This window comes from Pavona decussata, unplaced genomic scaffold (assembly GCF_977016875.1).
Source record: "Pavona decussata unplaced genomic scaffold, jaPavDecu1.1 SCAFFOLD_233, whole genome shotgun sequence".
NCBI classification, from domain to species: Eukaryota; Metazoa; Cnidaria; class Anthozoa; order Scleractinia; family Agariciidae; genus Pavona; species Pavona decussata.
This window is the reverse complement of record NW_028145638.1, coordinates 519,932-543,883: the sequence shown is the minus strand read 5'-3', so window position 1 is coordinate 543,883 and position 23,952 is coordinate 519,932. Positions and strand designations below refer to the sequence as shown.

Sequence of the window (23,952 nt, the reverse complement as noted above, 5' to 3'; positions counted from 1 at the left end):
TCCTTTTCACCCGAACCCAGCCTCTTTTTTATTACAAGGAAATCCTGTATCAAAAGAGATGGTGACATTTACCTATAATTCCTAGCATACAAAATCTCTAAAAAACTCTCATAAAAACATTAAGTTCTAAAACCTTTAAACTCAGCATATGCAATGCTCAATGTTATTAGTACACGGACGAATGTTGCAAAAATAAAAATGTACAGTCGCCACTCTTTCCGTACGACCGATTCTCCCTGCAACTTGCAACGCAACGCCGTTTCCTAACAATTTGCGGAAGAAACCTCTCCTTCGCGACTCGTCTCGCGACAAAAAAGTGCATCGTGCTCGAATTAATTACACAGAAAGGTAAACTAGCTAGTTAGTTTCTACTTCTCGAAACATTGCGAGGTCTATATTGCAGCATGCTACATGTTTTCTGCAACTTACAACGCAAAGCTCTCGTTAGTACTGTCTTGCAAGTTGTAGGGAAAGCCGAGACAAAGTTGCCTTTTGTAGTACCATCTTATACAACATCAAGGGGACTTCTGATCTGTGTAGAGGATTCTTACTGATAGGTTGTAGTAAAGGGTGGAGAAAATAGTACGTACTCTTGTGGAGTTTGTGGAAGATTTTCCTGTGCTTTTAAGGGGCAGTCTTGGTAAAATTTTTAGCAAATGGGTGTTATTTAGGAAAAAAATGACAGAGGGATTAAAAACATTGTACACATCACCAGACAGTCGGCCACGACGCGAGAGCACTTCGGGTGTCAATTGTTAACCTCAAATTTTAATTTGTAATCATCCTTAAAAGGTGATTACAAATTAAAGTAAAAAAAATACATTTTAATAAATGTAAACATTTCAATTTTTGTAAAACTTTATACTAATACTAAAACTTTGTACTAATCCTCCCTTTCTGTCTCCTTTTAGACAACCTAATAATTATTAAAATAAACCTTTGAAAGATTACCGTGGCTTTGCACTACAAACCTTTTGACGTATTTTCGGATTGTTTCAAGCATCGAAGAGAAAATTTTACCCAGACTGCCCCTTAATAATTTAGTACCACAGCGCGTCAACGCAAAGAACACTGAACTAAAATTTAAAAGAAAACGGCATTACTTTTATTTGAATTGACTAAGTAAATTTATTCACTTCTAACAATGTAACTGACCAGCATGCATTTGAAAGTCTAGCCATGTTTATTAAAACATTTTATAATTAGGCTATCAACTCAAGGTTTCTATTGGATTCCAATATGAATAATATTTATAACCTGCGTAGCTGGCGGTATAAGAGAGATTCAGAACTATGAATTCAGCAAACGACAGAAATGACCACGTGACCATGTTAACCCTATATTTGTCTCTCGCTCTTTTCAGTTTCTCAGCAAAATTGAGTAGTTTAAGGTTAGCATCAAGGGTCAGAATTATTTTTCACTAATCTCATCTGTTATTACTTTTGTTTTTTCAAGAAAACATAAATGCGAATCTCACGTTTGCCGTAAACGCGATTGTAAATAGAGAGGTCAAGAAAGACGTTTACGGCAAACGTGATATGACCACGTGACCATGTTTATCCTATATTTGCCGCTCGCTGTTTTCAGTTTCTCTGTCAAATCGAGTAGTTTTACGTTAGCATCAAAGGCCAGAATTAGTTTGCACTATTCTCATCTTTGTACTCTTTATTTCAAGAAAAAAACAAAAACGCGAATCTCACGTTTGCCGTTTGCCGTAAACGCGATTTTTTTCTCTAATCTCTGTTGTCCACGCGAATAAAAGTTTTGGCGACGGAGCCGTCACGAGAAGCGAGAAAATTTCAAATCGCCTTTTCCCCATTACCCTCAAGGCTTCGCTACACGTTTGTCCAACATCCCGCGCAGGCTATAATACTGGAGGAGTACAGCCCACATACAGCTATCGAAATCAATAGAAACCATTTGCCAGAATTCCTTCATTACTAATGTAAACTATTTAGTGATTAATGCTGTGCTGCATAAATGTAACATTTGCCACGGGCATGACTATAACAAACACAGCAAAGACCCGTGGATTATTTAGGTAGAATTTCCCCTTAAAACAATTATTTCTAATCCACTATTGCTATTTTTCATTTAGAGAAATATTTAATTGACTGCCCATAGCCCCAATTTTGCATTATTGAGAATAATTCAGAAAAAAAGCTAAATAAATAAAAAAAATTGTTGTACAATGGTACAACATTTCCAGACAGAACCCCAATCCATAATATTACTTGTATATAAACATACAAACCCTTGTAAATAGTTCATACACCGTGGTTCAATGGAATAATTCAACGTACAAATTCAGATTCGGAAATTTACAAATACCACTGTCCCAATAACAGGTACAGAGAATGTCTCAATTTTTTGTACACTGCTGAAAATTTGGTACACATTTTTTGCAATTATCATAACTTGTAAATAAAGTCATCTCCATTAGGACCAACAGCTCCTGACTGCTTAAGAGGTGGCCGTATTTGCAGGTCATATTTAACGGTCTAGCAAATCTGTTTTACAGATTAGATCATTGGTCGGGTGAAACCAGCCAATTCATAAAATTAAATGATATATGCCAGGGGAGGTTCTTAAAGGCGCCACCACACGAAAAAGTTAAGTTGGCAAACTTCAAAGCCTTGGCAAACTGTACTCTCGCAAGACAAACCTACGGAATATTAACGTTATTGCTTAAACCCGTGTTTGACAGCACTTCTTTCGATATACCTCTCTATGACGTTTTGAAGTCAATAGCGCATGGTTAACAAACGTTCACACGTTAGGTGCGAGGTTTTGTGAATTTTCACATCGCACAAAAGAAAAAAAAAGGCGTTTAAAAAGTCTGCAGGATTAGAGACTGGTTCTTTTTGTCACTAACAGCTTGCCAACACGTTTGTTGACTGTTGTTCCCACATTCACACCAGCCAACTTGTAGACTTCAGTTTACGAACTTACGTTTCTAGTGTGAACGCGCCTTTAGAGACCTGACCCTGTTCTTGGAGTAGAAAAGTCAGTAGATACTACCAACTGTTATTGAAGTCTCTTGAATCAAGAGACCAGCGCAATTATGTTTGCAGGTACACTGGAACCCCTCCTTCAATGCACCCTGTAACTCTTAAAACCCCAATGTCAACATACACATTCTCCTATCTATTCATGATATTTCTTATACTACTAGTTAGGAGAATTTGTTGTGCACATCAGGACATTTTATCTTTGGTGATCATTTTCTTAATTCTCATAAACTGTGTGTTTGATCAAGTAGTGAGATTGTAAGGAGAATTTGGACACTGACCACTATTGGGGCTTCAAGGTTAAGAAGACACCTCATTATTACGGACATTTTCTGTCAACCCCCAAACGATTTTCTTGTCTTTCTCTCAGCAAAAACCTTATTTATCCAAACATCCCGTTCATACAAAATATTTTCAGTTTACGGCGCGACGGTGGTTGTGTTAATGGCGTTCCACTGGATAATTAATTAACTACCATAATTAAACAATAGATTGAAACAAACTTACTTTACACCATTAAAAATACAAAAAAAAAAACTTTCTTTATACAGATCCATCTTTAAAGGTACGAACTTGTAAGCATGTGTACTTACAACTGATTGTAAATGCACATTTAAAAAACATTATCAATTGGAGAATGCTGAATTGACTTTTTACATAATTAGCATGTGTAACGTTGAAATAAAATCAGAGACTTCTAGGTCTCAATTAGACGATGAAAAGTGTAGTAGATTTGAATACTCACCTAATCAATCACACTGTCTCCAGTGTAAGAAAAATTCTCATTAATATTAAATTTAACTACCGTATCTTGGAAATTATAAAATCTTTATTTACATTAACCGAGTGGAACTTTCATTGAGTTCTACTTGATAATTGTTACTGGTTCATGTTTTGTGTAAAGGCCCCTTTTAACGATTTAAACATTTTCCCAACATTCGTTCGACAAAAGTTGAACCGATGTTGGGCAAATGTTGGATGAACGGAGTGTTCAAACAGTTTCAACGCCATTCAACATTTTCAAAAACAAAAAAAATGTTGAAGCCATGTTGAATGAAAGTTGAATGAAATTTGATTCAACTCACTTTCAACAAGCTTTCAACATTTTTTTGCACTTTCAACGATGTTGAACGACCTGTTCAAACCGACATTTGGTTCAACAAAGTGTTGAACGCATGCTGAAGCAAACGTTGAAACCGTTTAAACGGGCCTTTAGATGCAGAAATGATGACAAAGAATGCGGAATAAACTGAAATTTCAGGCTATCCAGCCAATGCCCTCCTGCACAACATTAAACTAATTTCTTGAGGGGCTCACCTCTTGAGTGCATTGAAATATCTGTTAACTATATATCTGCAAAATTAGACTATTAATGATACAAGAGATCGGGAATCCCAAAGTTGGATCATCAGCCGCAAAACACACCAAGAGGATAATTTGAATAGTTTGGTGAATCACCTGTCGATACATTATAAGCATGCAAATTAAAGCTTGTACGTGTTGAGGTCAATTCTGTTGACATATCAAAGGTTCACCCAACATGTCAAAACAATTTTTAGCAGGTGAATATCGATCCACCCTTATTTGTCCGCCAGCAGACAAAATCAAACAACCTTTTAGAACGAAGAAGCCTATCGAAAGTAGGTCCCTCTATCTTAAATCGTCCCTACTGTTTTTGTGACTTTTCAGCACGACAAACATCTCTCCCCTTCTGAACATCAAGCTTTCGGTGGCTATGATGCGGATACAGAGCACCCAGAGAAAGGAGAGGAATTCCTAACAGCCATCACTTTGTTCCAGTAAGCGACAAAAGTATTATGCCATATTTGCAATAATATTACATAAACTGTTTTCATAGCAGCATGCAAGTTTCATCCCGGGGAAGGGTGAAAAACTTTTAAAAAGTGTGAAAATAAAATTTACATGATTCTAGAGCAAATTTTCTCATCAGAAGCAAAATAATGATCCAACCACAAATACTGGGATAAACCCATTCATTTACGGCTAATACTGCTGGAAAAAATGTAAAAAAAAAAATAATAATAATAAAGCCACAAGAGGGAACTGTGATGATGTTGCATCAGAATTTCTCAAACTCATTAATAATTCAAAAGCCAAAGACAAAGGAAATCATGCATCGTGACGTGTTTGGATATCTGATGAAAAACTCCCTGTTTTTGTATCCTTAATTTCCCCTTCAAAATCATTTTGTTTGAGAAGTTATATCAAACACTTGTCACAGTGTTTCATGTAATATATCAAACACCTCGAAGTTCGTCAAAAATACTCCGCTACGCGTCGTATTTTCAACTCTCTTCTCGGTGTTTGATATGTGATGAAACACTGTCTCGTGTTTGATATATTACATGAAAATCATACTGTTATAATGTAAACACCCCTACATTGCACTGACAAAGATGGTCCTGTTACCGCTTAAGGATTATTATTTTAGCCTTAGAAGGCCTTATGGATGGATAATTCATAGTGATTCCCATTTCCCATATCAATTTTGCTGCAGTGCTGATAATTATAACAGAAGGCAGTGACATTATATTTTTAGCTTCTGCGACTAATGGCATGGTTGACCGAGTGTCTTAACTATACCATCAGAAGTGGTGCAAGTTATATCTGTTTACTGTGACTACTTGGTGCTGCTTGTGTGTGGTGAACGTGCAAACTTGCTGTTGCTTGAGCCCCTCTGAACTGTCGTTGCTATCTTGACGGATGAGAAGCACTGCTTGCACCAGACGAGTGGCTTGCTGAAGTTGAACCACTCAATTGTGAGAAACCACTGTGGCAGGACTCCAGGCTTGATAAAGATCCCCTGGAAGAAGAATGAAAAAGACACAAATGCATGAGAAACATTAACAACAACAACAACAACAATTTATTTGAAAAAACAAAAGAATGAATGGTTTTGTCCCGCAAATAGTTACAAAACTAATCGAAGCGGGACAAGACGAATCACAGGAACACTTTAGAAAACTAACAAGAACTTGCAAATACAGACATGCAAAAACTTGACTTAGTAACAGATTTAAAGCATTTTACACTAGTTTACAAAATAAAAGTAATAATAGTTAATGGCACAATTATTTAGTTAGTCCTACATTTTTAATTATCATAGAGATTTCAATATAGTCATCTTCTTTTACCACGACATCAAAAAGCAATTGGCACAGTACCATGTTTTCTTCGGCAGGTCTATTATATATGAGATGGTATCTCATTCCACAGCAGCAGTCAGACAGATAACCAGTACTTGTCTAAATGATGCATTGCACAGTTCCAGAAAAAAATCCATACCCACCCCATGGAAGGTCATTGGAAATTCCTCAGGGGAGGGGGACATAAAAGCCTAAATTCTAGAAGCAAAGTACAGTAAAACCTCAATTAAGCGGACCCCCAATTAAGCGCACACCCTCTATTAAGCGGACACTAAGCCGGGTCCCGAAATTAACGTCTTATATTTCCCTTTATAACGAACCCCTATTCAGCGGACAACTCTATTAAGCGGACGCGGACACTAAAATTAATTGTATTTGGCTAATTTCTATTGTTAGAAACCTCTGCTAAGCGGATGCCGGACTGAATTGACAATAGTATAGTATTGGATTACGTCCTTGAAAGTACAGTAGTCGGTTAATAAAGACAAATCAATTGGTGGTTTTCACCTCGCACATCGTCACGCCAGTAAAAAAATGAAATCCTCAACCATTCAATAGATAAAGTCAAGAAATTTATATGTTGTAGAAGAGTGATACATAAACAACGTGTGAAAGCCACGGGGCTGTGCGATATCTCATAACCGAGTTATTCGAGAAAATGTACCACGGAAAATTACAGAGTTTGGTATGGGACGCCATGTTGGTGGACACCAACATAGCCACCAACATTACTTTAAGAAATAACTAATTTCTACAAACACTGAAAGAGCCCATGTACCGCGCGTATTATCGTTACTGTTTTGCTGTTATGTTCTTGGATTTAAAACACTAATTAAAATTGGTAATGAAAGATATTGAACTTGAACTCTGGATAGCTTCCATAACGAAATGGAACTTTATCACAGTACAGAGTAGTCGTTGAATGTTACTCGTTAACAAACATTGCGCAATTTTTTACAAACCTCTATTAAGCGGACACCCTCTATTAAGCAGACTCTTGGGAAGGTCCCGAAGGTGTCCGCTTAATAGAGGTTTTACTGTATGAAGCTAAACTGGAATTTCCTGGGGAGAGGGGGTGCAAAACAAAAAACCTTCCGTGGGGGAAGTATGAATATTTTCTGGAACTGCACATTCAATAAAATAAACAAATTACTGCTAAGGTACAATAAGAATTACCAACTGTCTCAAAAATAAACAACATGCCAAATTATCACCATGTGCCTGCACAGCTTTGATGCAAACGTTCAAAGTAGTTTGACAGAATCCAAAAGTACTCAATGTTAACTTTCCTTTCCCTTACAGATCTATGTATCCTGTGCAAGTACATGCACTTTTTCCTACTTCTTGTAAAATTTTATTTAGAAAGCAATGAACGAAACTCAAAGCATATCAACACATTACTTGAAGTCTCCAGAAGGAAGTACTTCATGGTAGTACATGACTTTGGCTCTGGTGTGACGACTGTGAGCTTGACCAGTGGGCGCTCCTGACTTGTACTTCCACTGTAGTACGTATACTCCAGGAATAGAACAAACATGGGTGCCCTGCCAAGAAAACAGATCAAGTTCAGCCTGACACGTGTCTAGTAAACATATCGCTCGCTCGCTTTCAAATGTATTAATAATTAAAGGAGAAGTATCACGGGAATTTGGAGTCATATCAAAAATTCCAAAACGTTTTTTTTTTTGTTTTTTTGTTTTGTTTTGTTTTTTATCAACAGAAGTTACCTAAAAGTATATTGCTCAAATTTGCTGTAGATTGTCATCCCAGTTTACTTATACTATCGATGAGTGTCTGGCCACAGATGGACTGGGTTAAAATGGGCTGCAACTTGAAAAAAGTTAGGTTAACTGTTTTCAAGTTCTTAAGTTTTCGTTTCCAAATGCACTAGAGCAGGTCATGAGTTGTTTCTTTCAAGAATTCAGTTGATTTCTTTTTCTTGATGGTCTCAAATTATTTTGTAACTAAGTGAAGGTGTTGTCGCAGCGTTTTCACTACAAAAGGTCTGTGATTCTTCCCCTTTCAACAGATTATCTTAATTTAAGAAGATGGACAGTTAGAACGACTCATGTTCATCTAACTAGATTTGTAGCATAAACAAAGCATTATATTACAGCTTCTCCTTCACACGCACCTGTATAGATTCACCATCAAAACAATGTCTTGGTTTTTCAACTACCACAGCATCCACCCCTGCAATGACTCCAGACTGGTTGATGGCTGCGTCACTTCCAAAACTTGACAAGCTACTGCTGCTGACAGCCTCACGGGGTCGCTTATGACGGAACACAGTAAACTGAACATCACCTTTCATGACGTCGAAATCCCAAGTAATCACTGACTGAGATTCCTTTATTGTGACCAAGACCTACAAGACAGTGTTGGAGTCAAGAATATTCATGGTAAACAATGTACTATTGTACATTCAAATGGTCAATTCAACAATGCAATTTGAAAGAAAATTGAAACCAATTTCACCAAGCTTTCAATATTTATCCAGTACTTTTAGCAATGATGGAAGACAAGAAGTGTTTAATTGGTCTCAACATTTGGGTGCAATTGAAGCAACGTTGAAGAAATGTTAAGTCAACTTTGAACTTCATTTCCTAAGAAACTTTATTTACAACACAGTACGTGAATTAGGTAACTTGAAACAATATATTATTTCCCTTTAACTTATAGACAGGATTGAACCCATAAGTTTCTAACATCTACATTTTCTACCTCATGTGGTGAGCCTTTGCTAACATGAGTTGTCTGGTAGATTTCACTACTCCATGATTCTTCTCCTTCACTGAACTCCAGTGATCGGTAAAGAGATTTAGGGACAAGTCCACCTTCCTTGATGTTACACTATACAAAAAAGCAAGATATAAGGAAACATCAAATATTCATTTGATTAGTACAGTCACAAAGTTAGTTTTTCTTTTCAAGTAAGGGGTACTTTTATTTAAAAAAAGTTCATCAAAATGTTCCGACTTTTTTGGTAATTAAATATATCATGAACATTGATAACAAGCATGTAATAAGATTACAAAGTTTACATGTTTGCAAACTATTTACAGTAATTCTCATCTACTATCCACTTTTTCAGCAAGACATTTGTCATGAGTGATTTACAGTCCATAAGGCAATACATAAATAAGTAGTTTTAAGGACGGTACCTACTTTTGCTACTGCGCATACGGTCTGCGCATCTCAAGATACTCTGGTTTCCTATGGGTGGTGCCTAATATTATACAGGGATATTTTTGCACAGTCTAAAAGTAAGCGGAGAAAGTAGTACTCAACAAGTGTTCTCCATGTCCAAAATGAAAATTGGGGGTAACCATGCATTTTTCAGAGATAATAAAGCTTCAATTTGGAAAAAAACAACATACATTGCTTTGTATTTTACAGCTTTTTAGAATAATTGTTGCTTAATTATCTCTTAAAAAAAGCCTGGTTATCCCTAATTTTCTCTTTGGATTCTATTAGCCCTTACTAAGATCTGCTTTTCCCGCATAGTCATAAACCGCGCAAAAATACTTTGGTATTAGTATGCACCGTTCCCAATAAAGATGTTTTTTTTAAATTTGTAGCACCATTAATGAAAAAATTTGAAAACTTTTTCCACCTGTGAAAAAGGAAACTCTCTTTACTGCATGTTGCAACCAGCATTATTTTGTGCCTGGAACCTTAAATGAGGGTGTTTTGCAAACTCTGAGTACGAGGAATCATTTCTTCAAAATGCTCCAAACATGTTTGGAAGTAAACTTCAGTTCATTATGTCATTTATATGGAGGTAAACACGACTGGCTGACCAAGATGGCCGGCAGAGCATGAATTTTGTCTGGTCCAGTCTTTATTCTGACAAGGGCCGGGTTGTTCAAAAGCTGATTAATGCTAATCCATGATTAAAAGTAAACCAAGGTTTTCATCTCGCTCATAAAAGATGATTTCAAACGCTCATTTTAAGCTAATAATTTTTGTAAAGAAAAGTCTAGGGCAAAACTAAGGGACAAAAATATTTTTGAAGAATCTTTACGGATTAGTAAATATACTTGAATTAAAGCTCACGTTAACCCAGGATTATCTTAATCAGGCTTTGAACAACTGGACCCAGATATTGTCAGTTGATGAGCCATGATTTCAAGCCTTGTAGTTATCACAACACAAAACATTTTTTTCACATCTGGCTCCTTGCCACAAAACAAACAAAAACAACATAAAAATGTTTAGTAAACCTTCAAATACAGATCTATGTGTATAAAGGATCATCAAACACTTTGATTCAGACGGACTTCTTTTGACTAATTCCTACCTCGTATGGTCCACCCAAGAAATCTGGAATGTATTCTGCTGCAATGTAATCTGTCAAACCTCCAGGATCCTTTGAGATCAAAGCAAAAAGCAAAAACAAATAAACAACTTTTGCCATATAAGCCAATTATCACAACGTTACCTTAAATTATAACCTCAATATCTAGCAGGATCAAATCAACAGTATTTCATTTATTATTGAAACTTGTCCAAATTTGACAAGGCTCTCATTGAGCTCTTATTAGAAGCTTGCTCCAAAAATGAAAAGCAAGTGGTCACACAATGAAGAAAGCCCACCATGGCTATAATTATGGTTATCTAAAATGTTGTTCTCAGACTCAACAATAATAATTATTGATGAGTCTGAATTATTCATGAAGAGAAAATAATGAAAGGAAATCACCAATGCAAAGAAGGTTTGGAAATGTGACCATAATAATTATCATAAAATTTGGTGAATGTTTGCTTTGAATTTCTCCAAGAAATATTAAATCAATGGTTTGAGAAGCAGTTAGTATCAAATGCTTGAAAGACTGTTCATAAGATTCCCAAACATCAAAAAAAAACTTAGTTGTGTCTTATTTTTATTTAACCGACTTCTCGGTATTTGGAAATCAGATTAAACACTTTCCCTCTGTTTGATATATTATGTCATGAGCTTTACCAGATTTGTACAGTCTTGCAACAACAAGGTCACAGTTGTAAGAAGAAATTCAACATACCTGGTAATCATTTCCTCCATATATGAGAAACTTGTTCCTTGTGTTTTCATCAATGAAAGGGCTGACTAGTGTCCAGAGAACACCAAATATTCTGGGTGCACGAACAATCAACAGCCTGCCCATTGTCTCAGGGTAGTTACACTCAACAACCTCAATCACTTTCAACAAGGCTTTGATTCCTGGACAAAAAGGTTTAAAAGTTATGAGTACAGTATGTATGTATACTTCACAATAACATTACGAGTGGACTTAAGGACGGTGCCTACTAATACCGAAGTATTTTTGTGCGGCTTATGACTATGCGGGAAAAACAGATCTTAGCAAGGCCTCCTGGAATCCAAAAAGAAAACTGGGGGTAACCACGCATTTTTCAGAGATGATTAAGCAATAATATCTCTAAAAAGCACCAAAATATAAAGCAATGTATGGGATTTTTTCCCTAAATTGAAGCTTAATTATCCCTGAAAAATGCGTGGTTACCCCTTGTTTTCTTTTAAGATAGCAATAGCACATGCTAAGTTCTGCTTTCTCCCTATAGTTTTAAACCGCGCAAAATTATCCCTGTATAAGTAGGCACCACCCATAGGAAACCCGAGTATCTCGAGATGCGCAGAACGTATGCGCAGTAGCAATAGTAGGCACCGTCCTTAAGTACTCCTGGGTAGTTAGACACTGACTGTAAAGAAATCTTGTTGTAGACATTGTTTAGATTCAGGGCCAGTGTATCATTAAGCTTTGAAGTAACCTCTCTCTCTACTCTTATCCTCTCCACACAAGAAAAGGCACACTTGAGATGATCACCCTTTCTGCCCAACCCTCCCTGTCCTGTACTGCTGCTAATGCCACATTTGAGTTCTTCCTCCCTGCCTTGTAACATTCGAACATCCAATGTTAACCTTGGCAAACATTGTAATTGGTTTTTCTTGCACTTCTGCTTGTGACAATCTAGTTTTCACTAGATCGTAAGCAATGGAGTCGTAAGTGCAATCATAAGAAAATGGAAACCTTCTGATTCTTGCAACTCCGATTTGGTTGAACTCATTACTCCAATTACCACTCTGTTGTTTGGTTTTCACAAGATCAATAGCACTCTTACAACTCCACTTATGACTATGACTTCACCGCTAGTGAAAACCAGCGTTAAAATAACCTAAAGGAAGTCTCACATGGCTGTTGTCTTTGGTGTGCTATCATTGATTACACGAGTTAACAAGTACTGTCAATCAAAATTCTGGAATGGGGTAGCTTTGTAATGGGCTGGACTCTCATGCATTGTGGAGTAGCCACCTCAGAAGTTGGCCAAATTATGGAGCATTCAGAGCTCAATATGTGAGCTCTAAATACAGTAATGCATTATTGTGGAGGGTGTACTCACCAGGTCTCCAAAGATGTCTCATGCTCAAGCCCTCAAGATCACAAAGACAAGTCCATGAGCTGTAATCAAAACAGTTTATCGATCAGAACGCAAGCAGAATTAAGGGGATATACCATCTGCTACTGGTGGAAGAATTAGTGTGGAAAGATAATATATTATTTAAATATATACAATGTTATTTATAAAATGATATTATTACAAAAAAATGCATATAACAGCTGTGCTGGTCACATGTAAATGCAAGGGCCTAACTTGTTGATTTTCAAGTGTAAAAACTAACGTAATACATTATTATTATTTAATTGATCTGAAAAGGAGTCTGCTATTACCTGATTGGATGCCCCGTCTTTTTGGTTAGTTCTTCTGTCATTTTAAGACCCTCTTCATTTATTGAAACAACCTTGAAAAGATGTCAAAATTTAATACCATGTACATTGATTAACATTTGAAAAACCTTACAATCAATGATATTGACTATAAGGGTTAACAAATACCAACCTTAGCCCCAAAGTCCCCCGTCCCAGCCCATCCTATACCTAGTTCCTGAATATTTCTAAATATTTTCATGGACTGTATACTTGTCTTTGTGTGCATTCAAGCATTGGACGAAGAAATCAGATGCTGCTCGCTGAATGCATGTAGCAGTTAAACTAATGTTCTCTTTTAGACCCTTGCTTGGGAAAGAGCAAAATAAGGAATTAAAATGCTAGGTTAATCTATTCCAAAAATTCTTCTTATTAAATTTAATCTTGTAGGCTGCACTTTAATATGCTTGTTTTTTCTCTGATCATAGAATAACCAGGTCAGTGAATGGTCATTCTGTAGTGTTGAGCATACCACTTACATGCTTAAGGAAGCCATCTTCACCAACAGCCTTCAAAAGTCCTTTGACATCCATTGAACCCAACCGGAGAATATACAATGGTCGTCCCTCTGCAAAAAACAAAAATAGAAAGGGCATAGGAGATGATTAGAGCCAATTGGTAACTGGTTAAAGCTAAGACTATGGCAAACCACCCAAATATTTGGTGGGATACAAAATTACCTAGTACATATTAAAGGGCAGTGTCACCTAATTTTATCATCATTATGAATGGATATATTATTTTGTATCAATAGAAATGTTAAAATAATAGTTCAGTTTTGTTAACATTAACGTCACTTGTGCACAGAAACAAGTATTTTAATTACAATTATCTTTGGCTGTGGACAGCTAGGATGGAAATGGATTACAACTTGAAAAAGTGTGGTTTTCCGCTGGCTGAGGAACAATCATTCTCACACACGGCTGGGAGTATGGGTTCCAGTGTGTGGGGGGTCTTCAGGTCACATGGCGTTTCAGGGTTCAGTTGTTTTTGTTGCCTTCGCCATTGCCTGACCTGACCTGCCCTGCCCACCCGCCCTGCATGGTTTTTGAGTTTTTGTAGGTTTCGAGTTGTGCCCTAGTTATGTTGTTCTTGTATCTAGGCTTAATTTCATATCAGCCGTTGCTGCTCTCTTTTTTGTGCTGTAATGCTATTGATTTGTGCTGGTGATGTAATAAAGGTCAGGTTGCTGAATAGGCGGCTTGACATGGCTCCCAGTTGTGTGTGAGAATTAAAGTTTTTTTATCGATAACAGTCAAAGTAATTTAACTGCACATTATTTTGATACCTTTGTCTGTGTTGTGCCAACCTCCACAATAGTAGTTCAGGAGTGGTTCAGGAGGCTGCCAGATTTCTTGTATATTATCTATGTTGTGGTGCCGTCTCCATGCCAGGGACTCACAAAGCATTTCGTAAACCTGAAACACATAACACCAAAATTTTGAAAACATTTCCACCATCATTTTACCGATCTCAGGCCCCATTTCATACTTTGACAACTTGGTTAGTCAACTTTAGACATTCATAATTACATTAAGGATAGCGCCTACTTTTGCTACTGCGCATACGTTCTGCGCATCTCGAGATACTCGGGTTTCCTATGGGTGATGCCTACTAATACAGCCCTGGATATTTTTGTGCGGTTTAAACTATGTGGAGAAAGAAGAACTCAGCAAGTGCTCTTGGTATCCAAAAAGAAAATTGGAGGTAACGATGCATTTTTCAGAGATAATAAAGCTTCAATTTGGAAAAAAACGCCATGCATTGCTTTGTATTTTACGGCTTTTTAGAATAATTGTTGCTTAATTATCTACGAAAATGCATGGCTACCCCCAATTTTCTTTTTGGATTCCAATAGCCCTTGCCAAGATCTGATTTTTCCACATAGTCTTAAACCACTCAAAAATACTTTGGTATTAGTTGGCACTCTCCTTAATAATTTATTACATGGACATGCTAAGTTCTATTACACAAATATGACAATACCTTGTCTAAGTTAAAGTCACGTGCCCGCAGAAATCTTAAAAGATGAGCATCATTTGGCATCTAGAAAATGAAAGCAAACAATTTTTTTCATATTGAGAGACAGTTGCTGCTTTCTAGTTGTTAGAAATGTTATTTTTCATTTAATTTTGATCAATGTTAAGAAATTGAATTAAAAAATACCTTTCCCTGATGTGTAACACTAACTTTCTTGCGCAGCTGTAAAATAAAAACAAACAGAACACATTCTTTTCAAAAGCTGAATTACACCGTCTTTTTACTGAGCAAAACTGGTAGGTATTTTGTTTGGCATGTGAAATAAACAGGGAAATAGTATAGACTAAAAATTGCTATTTTAAAATAAATCTAAGTTGTAGTTTAAATTTTTGTTGTTGTTTAAAATTTTTCAAACCAGTTTAATTTTTATTTTCCTTTCTGCAGTATTCATTACCATAATCCGAGACAAAAGGAAAAAAAATCAAACTGGTTTGAACATTTTTTACCAAAAATAAATAAATAAATAAATAAATAACCACGACATAAATCGTGGTGTGGTTTTATGGGTTGAAATCAATACGGTCAAATTTATAAATTCTCTTCCCAAATGCAGTGTCTCTGGTCACCACGGGTCGCTGTGGGCTCGTTAAAATAAGTTTGAAATACATTTAAAAAATGCATGCATTTCATTCGATGCAACGCTAGTGCGACGTTTAAACTGAAGACGCATTATCGATATTTTATCCGTCTTGCCAAGACAGATAAAACGTCCAGGACAAATTTAATCTATCAGACGAATTTAATTCGTTTTAGACGTCATGCTATCATCAAATTTAATTGCTTGTGGGATCTTGAATTAAATTCGTCTGAATTAAATTTGACTGTAGCGCAATGTATAAACTAGGCCTAAGCTGAACTGTTACACTCAGTACAAAATAGGGAGTTTAAGCAACAGGACGGCTGATGTGGTGGGACAGCAAATTGTCCTTATGTGACCAATCTAGATTGTAACATTCCTACTGCTCGTGGTCTTTACGTTGTAACACATTAGAGAACACCAGTTTTAGCGCAAATCGCCTAAAAATGCGAAGGTACTAAGATGTCATGTTGGTCACACAATGATAATTCACCGTCCCCTTCTGTCAGCCGTCCTGTTGTGTAAGCTCACTATTGAAAATGTTTTACAATAACTGACCTGGATAAGTTGGTTTTCTTCTTTGGGGCTCAATTTGCCAAGAAATTTATGGATGTATTCATCATCGAGTTTGTAATCTGAAATGGTAAGTAATACTGACATCAACTTTAAAACTGCAGCCATTACATTCATTTGATAATTAATACAAAAGATTGCATACAATTAAGTGCAAAAAATGCATATAATGAAGTGTAAACTCACCAGATCTGGATGCCAGTGGGACTACATTAGCCGCTTCTACTGCAGAACTAGCAATTGTAGGAGCATCGCCATCTTCTTCAGTTTGATCAGCACTGCTAACTAAAGCCTCAGATGCACTCTTTGTTCTCGGTCGACCTTGTGCATTCTCAAATCGAGCGATGTATGTTACCCCTTCGCTGATAAGCTCATCGATGTAGTACTGAATCACTTCCTTACCCTAAAAAAGCAATACAACAGTGGACAGATGATAAGCCATGATTTCCAATTCACAGCTCAACACACAAACTGAAATAAAACAACAAAATATATGATAAAAATAAATCACTTTTATTATTACATCTCTCAGTTAGTACGCATGGTGTAATTGGTCAATTTTGCAGACTGTACTTCACGGTATGGCCCACTAAATTTCCCTTGACTTCAACTAGTTTCCTTTCCCATGCGCCCGATTAACCTCAGAGGTATAATAAATACCTTACTAACCTCATTTTCTTGGTCTGGCCCCAGTTTTTCAAAGAGTGGATAACTTTATCCACTGGATAAGTCACTATCCAGTGGAGCAGATGTACTCCAACTAATGCCTTTGGCTAGTTTTCCACACAATCCCATACTTAAATTTCACATATGCTTCTACTCTATCCACAAATTTTAGGGCTATTGGGAAAATCTTGCTCACATTTCATCTGCTGGATAGCGACCTATCCAGTGGATAAAATTATCCGCTCTTTGAATAACTGGGGCCTGTACTGTAAGTTATGGGAGTGTGGACAATATGCCAGCCAGCGAGGCATGCGAGGCAGACGTGCAAGGCATGAACAAAACATGCGAGGCATGCGAGGCATGAACAACCCCCAACATAAATGCTAACCGTTAAGCTAACCAAGGAGCTATTTAAGGTGGCCGAACAGAGTTTTCCAGTATACTGGTGTAAGTAGACATTATTTGAAAACTACGTATTTCTGAGTACCCGAAATTAGCATGGTGCAAGATTAACTAAGAAAGAATAAATTTTGATACTTCTCGTTGAGCAAGGTGCCATTGCCATGGCAACACAGCAAGCTATTAACCGTCCACAAATAATGGTTTTCCTTAATTTTTAGAGAATACACTCATTAGATTTTTTCCATTTTTTGTATCCAGAAAAACTCACAAAATACTGACATAGTGACGCTGCTTTCATGTAATTTTTAACAGAGAGATCTTCTGTAAATGTTGGTTTTGCACTTTAATGTTTTTTGAAGATACCCTCTGTTAGATTTTGTTTTTGGTTTGTCAGCGAGTTACGCTTTTAGAAAACTACTGTTTTGTCAAATTTCACGAAATTCTAACGAGCGGTTTCTTAGAAAACAGTTCATTTCCATTAAAACAACCAGTCACAATTTTTTGGTCAAATACGCATGCGTGGCTTTCAATTAGGTTTTCCCAGCAAAGATGAAAAGCGTACGAAAAGGCTTAGCTCATTGTGAACTCACTTTCTTTGTTTGCGATAAATGAAGAAGGATTTACCAACAAGAAACTGTGTTATTTTAAGAGCAAAACTTACCTTTGTGATCCATTTGGTATAAAAGCGAGGGATCGATAGTATTTGCTTACCACAACCCTAGCGCACGCTTAATAGCTTCATAACAGAATCTGTAAAGCGTGCGCAAACTGTGTTCGGCCACCTTAAGCTAACCTGAGTGCTATTTAGGCTAACCGGAGTGCTTTTTAGGTTAACCGGAGTGTTTTTCAGGCTAACCTGAGTGCCTCGCACGTCTGCCACGCATGGCTCGCTGGCTTGCTGATTGTCAAGACCCAGTCATGGATCCTCATTTTTTCCCGTTGACTTATGGCCCAAGCGCACACAAATCAATGGGAAAAAACTCGGTCCATAACTTACAGTACGGACCTTGAACTTGGTTAGAAAAAGGCATTCATTTTGTTATGTGATGTGGCCTAGGAGTTGAAAACATGATCACTGTAAAGCAAATCCAAGTGGTCGGAGACTGGAAGTACTTAAACCTGGCAGGACATCCGGCGGACAGGACATTCCAGCGGTGAGAACAAAATAATGTTTTAAACAGTGTAACAGACATGTTTTAGTTATTTTGTCTCTGTCTTGAAATAAAATCACTGCAGCTTTGATCACCAGACATTTTATTTCAATAATTATTTCTTGCCAGCTAGTGCATGATGTAGCTAGTTTGTGTATTTGCAATCATTTGTATTTTTCAAATCTTATACTATTTTTATAGTGAGGATGCAAGGGAAATAAAATTAAGTTATTTGATTTCACGTTATTTTTGATCACCTTCTTAATGTTCTGAAGATACAGTTTAATAGCCAACTTCTCCACAGCTGCCTCAAAACCAAAGAAAGACTTGATGTCCAAACTTGCATCCTGTTCGAAACATGTCCAGTCTGGGTTATCAGGGTGAACCTAAAAAAGACAAATGAATATTTTGGAAATTAAAATTAACTTTATTATATGTATTTTATCATAGGAACATCAAACGTGACCATTGAAGTTCATTGTTTTACTTAAGTAGGATGGTGGGAATTGCAAAAAACACAAAAGAAGTGTTTGACATTTATTTCCTATTTAACCAGGACTCTGTTTAAACTAGCTATGCTAAACCAGATTTCCTGTATAAATAAAAAATTAAAAAAATAAATAAATAAATAAATAAAAAGAAGTATATGCGGCGACCAAATTTGTGCTTTTGCACATTTAAAGTACTTCTTATAATTAAAAGCACTAATTAAAAATGCTTAAATAAGGTTCAATTTCAAACCACAAAACTGACAGAGAGGATCCAAGCCTGGAACAAGGAAGACAGATTAACAAGATTTAAAAAAAATAAGCCGCTTAATGCTGTAGTTTAGCCTGGGGCTGTGTGGGCCACTTAGGTAAACATTAGGCTCAAACTGCAACTTTACCTTACTCTAGGGTAAAACCCTGATCGTTAAAAACTGCCAAGAATAAAGTAACAAGACATCAAAATTTAATGTTGGAACTCCTTTTGTTCAAGTCTTGTGATATGATTGTGTAATAGTAAGTTATGGCTCATATTATGACTTAGACTCAGTTTTTAATATGAAGCTTTAATTTCTATCCAGGTTGGCTAATCTGAAAATTAACATAAGCTGTCTCCTTCCCTTAATTAACCCACAGGGGCGCAAAGGAGAGAGATTAGCTCAAGTCTCTCTCCTCAACATCCCCTGTGGGTTAGGGAGAGGAGACGGCTGACATTTCAGACTACAAGTTGATGCAACATTTTGACATGACTGTACTAAAATGATAGGTCCTACCATTACGGAACAAAATTTCCAGAAAAGTGTTGACAAAAACAAAATTCTGTGTTTAATCTGATGTTTGTCAAAGAAACAAAATTTCAAAATTTTGAGTTGGTTGTATTTTTTTAGGAAAATGGATTTTAAAATAAATATGTAATTCACAAAAGTGCCATAAACTCCTAAGTGAGTGCAGATCACCAGGGACAATTTTCACAGCAATCTAGCTTAATTGACTCAAACCTTGTACACTCAGATAGAAGTCATCATAAAACCTAAATTTGTTAGAAATTGGGTTTGGAAATTAACCTGCATTAAACTTGCATTTGCCTGTCCATGTGCACTTAAGCAATTTTGATGTCTCTGAATTTTACTGCAACTTCTATTCTAGATATTGTTACTAGTTGATGCCAAGAGGTGCTGCTGATTCATTGGTTCACGATGTTATGAACTGATATAATCCCTTGTAGAGGTGCAGAGGCGCACGCTGTTTCCAAACCTTTGCGAGTTGATATTGAACAGAATATATTGGTTCAGCTGTTAAATTGTATATAGACTCAAGGAATTTTCATGAAAATATTTGGCCAAAACATTCCAGGGGTAATGACAAACAAAACAATGTAAAGAAATTTTGATTTGAAGGTGAACATTTATGCAACATGTCTCACACATTTAGGTATTGAAACTTAAAGCTCGGATATCAAGATAACCAATGAAATATCGAATAAGCCTGAGATTGATTTGTTGATTGATGTCTTGTGAATATACAGTGTACACTTTGCAGCTATTACAAACTTGGCACAGCATTTGATACCTAATAAATTCAATCCAGAAGCACTTTTTGGGAGTTTACAGGTCCCTGGTACTTGATTAAATATGTTAGTAACAAAAACTACATTTCTTGAACTTTCTATTAGTATGTAGTCTGTCACAGTTTTCTTGAAACCGACATACATACAAATTTTTCCTGAAGGATACCTGCAAAGGCAGGAAGGAATTATTAATTAATTAGGCAGGAATTATTAATTTAATCTGTCTTACATTGATCACAACATTGTTTTCCTTGAGAATGATGTATTATTCAGCAATGGCACAGGCAAACTCGGAAAAAGAAATTCTGAGTGCTCCTATCAGGAGTCGAACCTAAGACCTTCCGATTACTAGTTCGGATGCTCTACCACTGAGCTACAGGAGACTCGTGGGAGCTAAGGCCATTAAACTAGGTTCATGGGACAAACATCCTGTATGCTGCTAGGATTGGAATGTCAATGAGTGGCATGTGCACAATAAAAGGAAATGTGATGTAATATTTTAAGCCTGGTGAACAAATGAAAATTATGTATTATTCAGTAATGACACAGGCGAACTCAGAAAAAGAAATTGCGAGTGCTCCTATCAGAAGTCGAACCTAAGACCTTCCGATTACTAGTTCGGATGCTCTATCACCGAGCTACAGGAGACTCGTGGGAGCTAAGGCCATTAAGCTAGGTTCATGTGACAAACATCCTACATACTGCTAGGATTGGAATGTCAATGAGTGGCATATGCGCAATAAAAGGAAATGTGATGTAATATTGTTTTCCTTGTTACAAGAACAGACGTACTATAAGGCTGAATAGAAATGTTTTTCTCTTGCTTCACACTTGTCTTGTATCTGTCTGTTCAGCCAACAAATGCAAGCTTATGCATGTAGATTAATATTTCACAAAAAAACTTATTATTATATCTCTCAGTTAGTACACGCGGTGTGATTGGTCAACTTTGCAGGCCGAATTTCACTGTACAGCCCACTAAACTTCAACTAGTTTCCTTTCCCGTTAGCCCAATTAACCTCAGAGATATAATAAATATCTTACTAGCCTCATTTTCTCGGTCTGTACTGTAAGTTACCGATCCTTGTTTTTTCCTGTTGATTTATAGCCTGCATGATTCGTGCTCGGGCCATAAATCAACAGGGGAAAAACTCAGTCCGTAACTTACAGTACAGACCTCAAACTAGGTTAGTAAGAGGTATCGACATCAATAAAATGAACAGGGCCTTTACCCATAGAAAGACTGACAGCATCCTAACAAATTGTGAGGCCACTGAAACTGGATCTTCTATATTTTGACCTCTTTCCTATTGTGCAACTGGTTTGTTTTTCTGCATAATTTTTCCAGTTTTCAAATGGGGTACCCTCAACAAACACACCAGTTGGCATCCATTGGAAAGGCATTCATTTAAACAGTACATCCATCATTATTAATACAAAAATTTTATTTTTTCCAGAAACCCTGCTGATCAGTTTGTTCCCATTTGCGAATATTATGTCTATGTCACCTTCAAAGGAAACGATACAAATTACATTAGTTTTGAAAATTGTAAAATTTCTCGGCATAAATTGCATGTGGATCTGTACATGTTTTGCTTGTATAAGCTTCATTACGCAATAAAAATATTGGACTTTGCGGAAATCACGTCACACCACTTGAGAGACAAGCAATAATAAAAAATCATTGCCTTTCCTCCAAGACTAGCCAGATCTTATCTGTAAGCACTCAAATTAGGCAGAAGATATAATAATCCGAACTCAGTAAATAATTTATTGCCGTCATTTCAAAATAAACAGGTACAGTGGAAGTAAACATCCACGAAACCTTTCCGAAATGAAACGTATGCTTACATTTCCATGCATGGTTAATCAGGGCGGCATTTTCATGTAAATTTCCACTGAGTGAAAACAACAAGTGTCATTGTAAGCACTAATCTATCGCTAACTTGAAACAGCAGTGGCTGCTTTTGTTTATTTGGAGCCTTTCTCACAGCCATGTTTACATCTTCAGTCATTAGCTAGACCTCAAAATACATCACTACTGACGCAAATGCGGCGAAAACGAAATAAACATGAGCGTGTAGCTAGTCCCCCGGGATCAGGGCTTGAATTTTTGAGCATTCGCTTGGATTTTATTTTCAATGCACGGGGAAAACAAATTTCTCGAAACTTCGGCATATGTTATAAGATGCTACTTACGGAATAATAGCAGTGTTCCGTGACTCCAACTCGAGATGAGAAGCTCTCGTTGTAAGCCGTGATCGTCAAAGTTCTATCTCGTCGATTCAGACAGTTTGTTTGGTTGAAATACACGTATTCAACACCAATAATCTACGGGAAACAAAGTTTGAGAAATCGACGTTTTAACATGATGCATATGTTGGAGAACCAAGGAATAATCCTAAGCACCCTTAAGCGTTTTCTAGAAATAGCCCACAAGCACATACTTGATAACAACCTCACATAGCTAATAAAATTTCATCACTATCATCAGCTTATTAAACCGTCAACTTATTTATGCAATTCAGTGAATCCACCAACATTTAATTACAAGAATGTCTTCCAAGGATTTTTTTAACGCTTTTTTTTAGCCGGTATACCTTTTTCAATAAATACGGAGCATCTACGTCGAGTTTGCATCTTCTCTCGATGTTGTGAACTGCTCCATCTTCACTCTTGTATTCAGACAGAATTTCACTTCCGAGGAAGACGGGAATCATATGACAGGTCGGGAAACGTTTCTCGTAAGCCTGCGAAAAAACGACGATAACTGGAATGAGTACACCCACAAAATAATTTCTTGAGGCTAAAAGTTTATCAGTTAGGCAATTAAAAAAGTTATAAATTGCATGTCTAAATTGTCGAAGCCGCCACATCAATCCCGGATTACACAATTTCGATCGTTGAAGATACTCGACACCTTTCGCAAAATTCAACGTCTATGTCAAACTTCTCACATTTTATCTTCTCAATAGACAGGTATCTCATCAATTCCTATCCAACTTGGACTTCTACGTCTCTAGACAAGAGATTGCTGACCGAAACGCAAAGGAACAAAACTCAACTACAAAGTTCACCTACCGCCATGACAATTTCAAAAGGATACTTGTAAACCCTCACGGGTGACTGGTATTCTTGAACCATTGTGATTTCAAATAAAGGTGTTAAACAAAAAATCTAGCTAAAAAGAAAACAACAATTCACAGTTCCTTCAACGCAAAGCCGATTTTACATGGTAAAACCGGCGTTTTCACAACACCGACGTGCGCTTGCGAGGTTGAAAACAATCAAATTACTCTGTCGGGGTGGGGGTGGGACATGACGTCATGCACGAGATTGGTACCCAGACTGTTCCGCCCACTCAAAAATAAAATCCCGGTTGATATCAAAGTATTTTTGTGTTTCAAAAGGATTTCGCCCCTATAATCTTGGTTTAGTTGGGCAAATTACTTAAAAGCGAACACACACAAAAAGGACACGTACGTTTTCCCAGCGTTTTTATTATCATTATTATCATACACATCGAATTTAGAAGAACATCATCTTTCA

The 23,952-nt window shown here is 36.8% G+C and overlaps 1 protein-coding gene and 1 long non-coding RNA gene across 3 annotated transcripts; one reads left to right on the top strand and one right to left on the bottom strand.

Moving 5' to 3' along the window:
- Positions 1-54: 54 nt before the first annotated feature.
- LOC146458215 (uncharacterized) lies at positions 55-5,051 on the top strand. The gene is made up of 2 exons (XR_014858280.1): positions 55-2,775; positions 2,817-5,051. It is a non-coding gene; the product is annotated as an uncharacterized LOC146458215 (long non-coding RNA).
- LOC146458214 (SEC14-like protein 1) lies at positions 1,083-23,689 on the bottom strand. 2 transcript variants are annotated; one of them, XR_014858279.1, is made up of 19 exons: positions 23,485-23,689; positions 23,004-23,153; positions 22,603-22,734; positions 18,609-18,737; positions 16,319-16,535; positions 16,118-16,194; positions 15,109-15,144; positions 14,929-14,988; positions 14,231-14,360; positions 13,422-13,510; positions 12,907-12,977; positions 12,578-12,636; positions 11,203-11,381; positions 10,482-10,550; positions 8,903-9,031; positions 8,313-8,546; positions 7,580-7,722; positions 5,276-5,835; positions 1,083-5,178 (listed from the first exon to the last, which is right to left on the bottom strand). XR_014858279.1 is itself a non-coding variant. In XM_085090948.1 (18 exons), the coding sequence occupies exons 1-18, from the start codon at positions 23,545-23,547 to the stop codon at positions 5,724-5,726; spliced, it is 2,079 nt and encodes a 692-aa protein (XP_084947074.1). In that variant the 5' UTR covers positions 23,548-23,689; the 3' UTR covers positions 1,083-5,723. The 2 variants fall into 2 exon arrangements, 1 of the variants encoding a protein (XP_084947074.1); XM_085090948.1 differs by having other exon boundaries at positions 1,083-5,835.
- Positions 23,690-23,952: the final 263 nt, after the last annotated feature.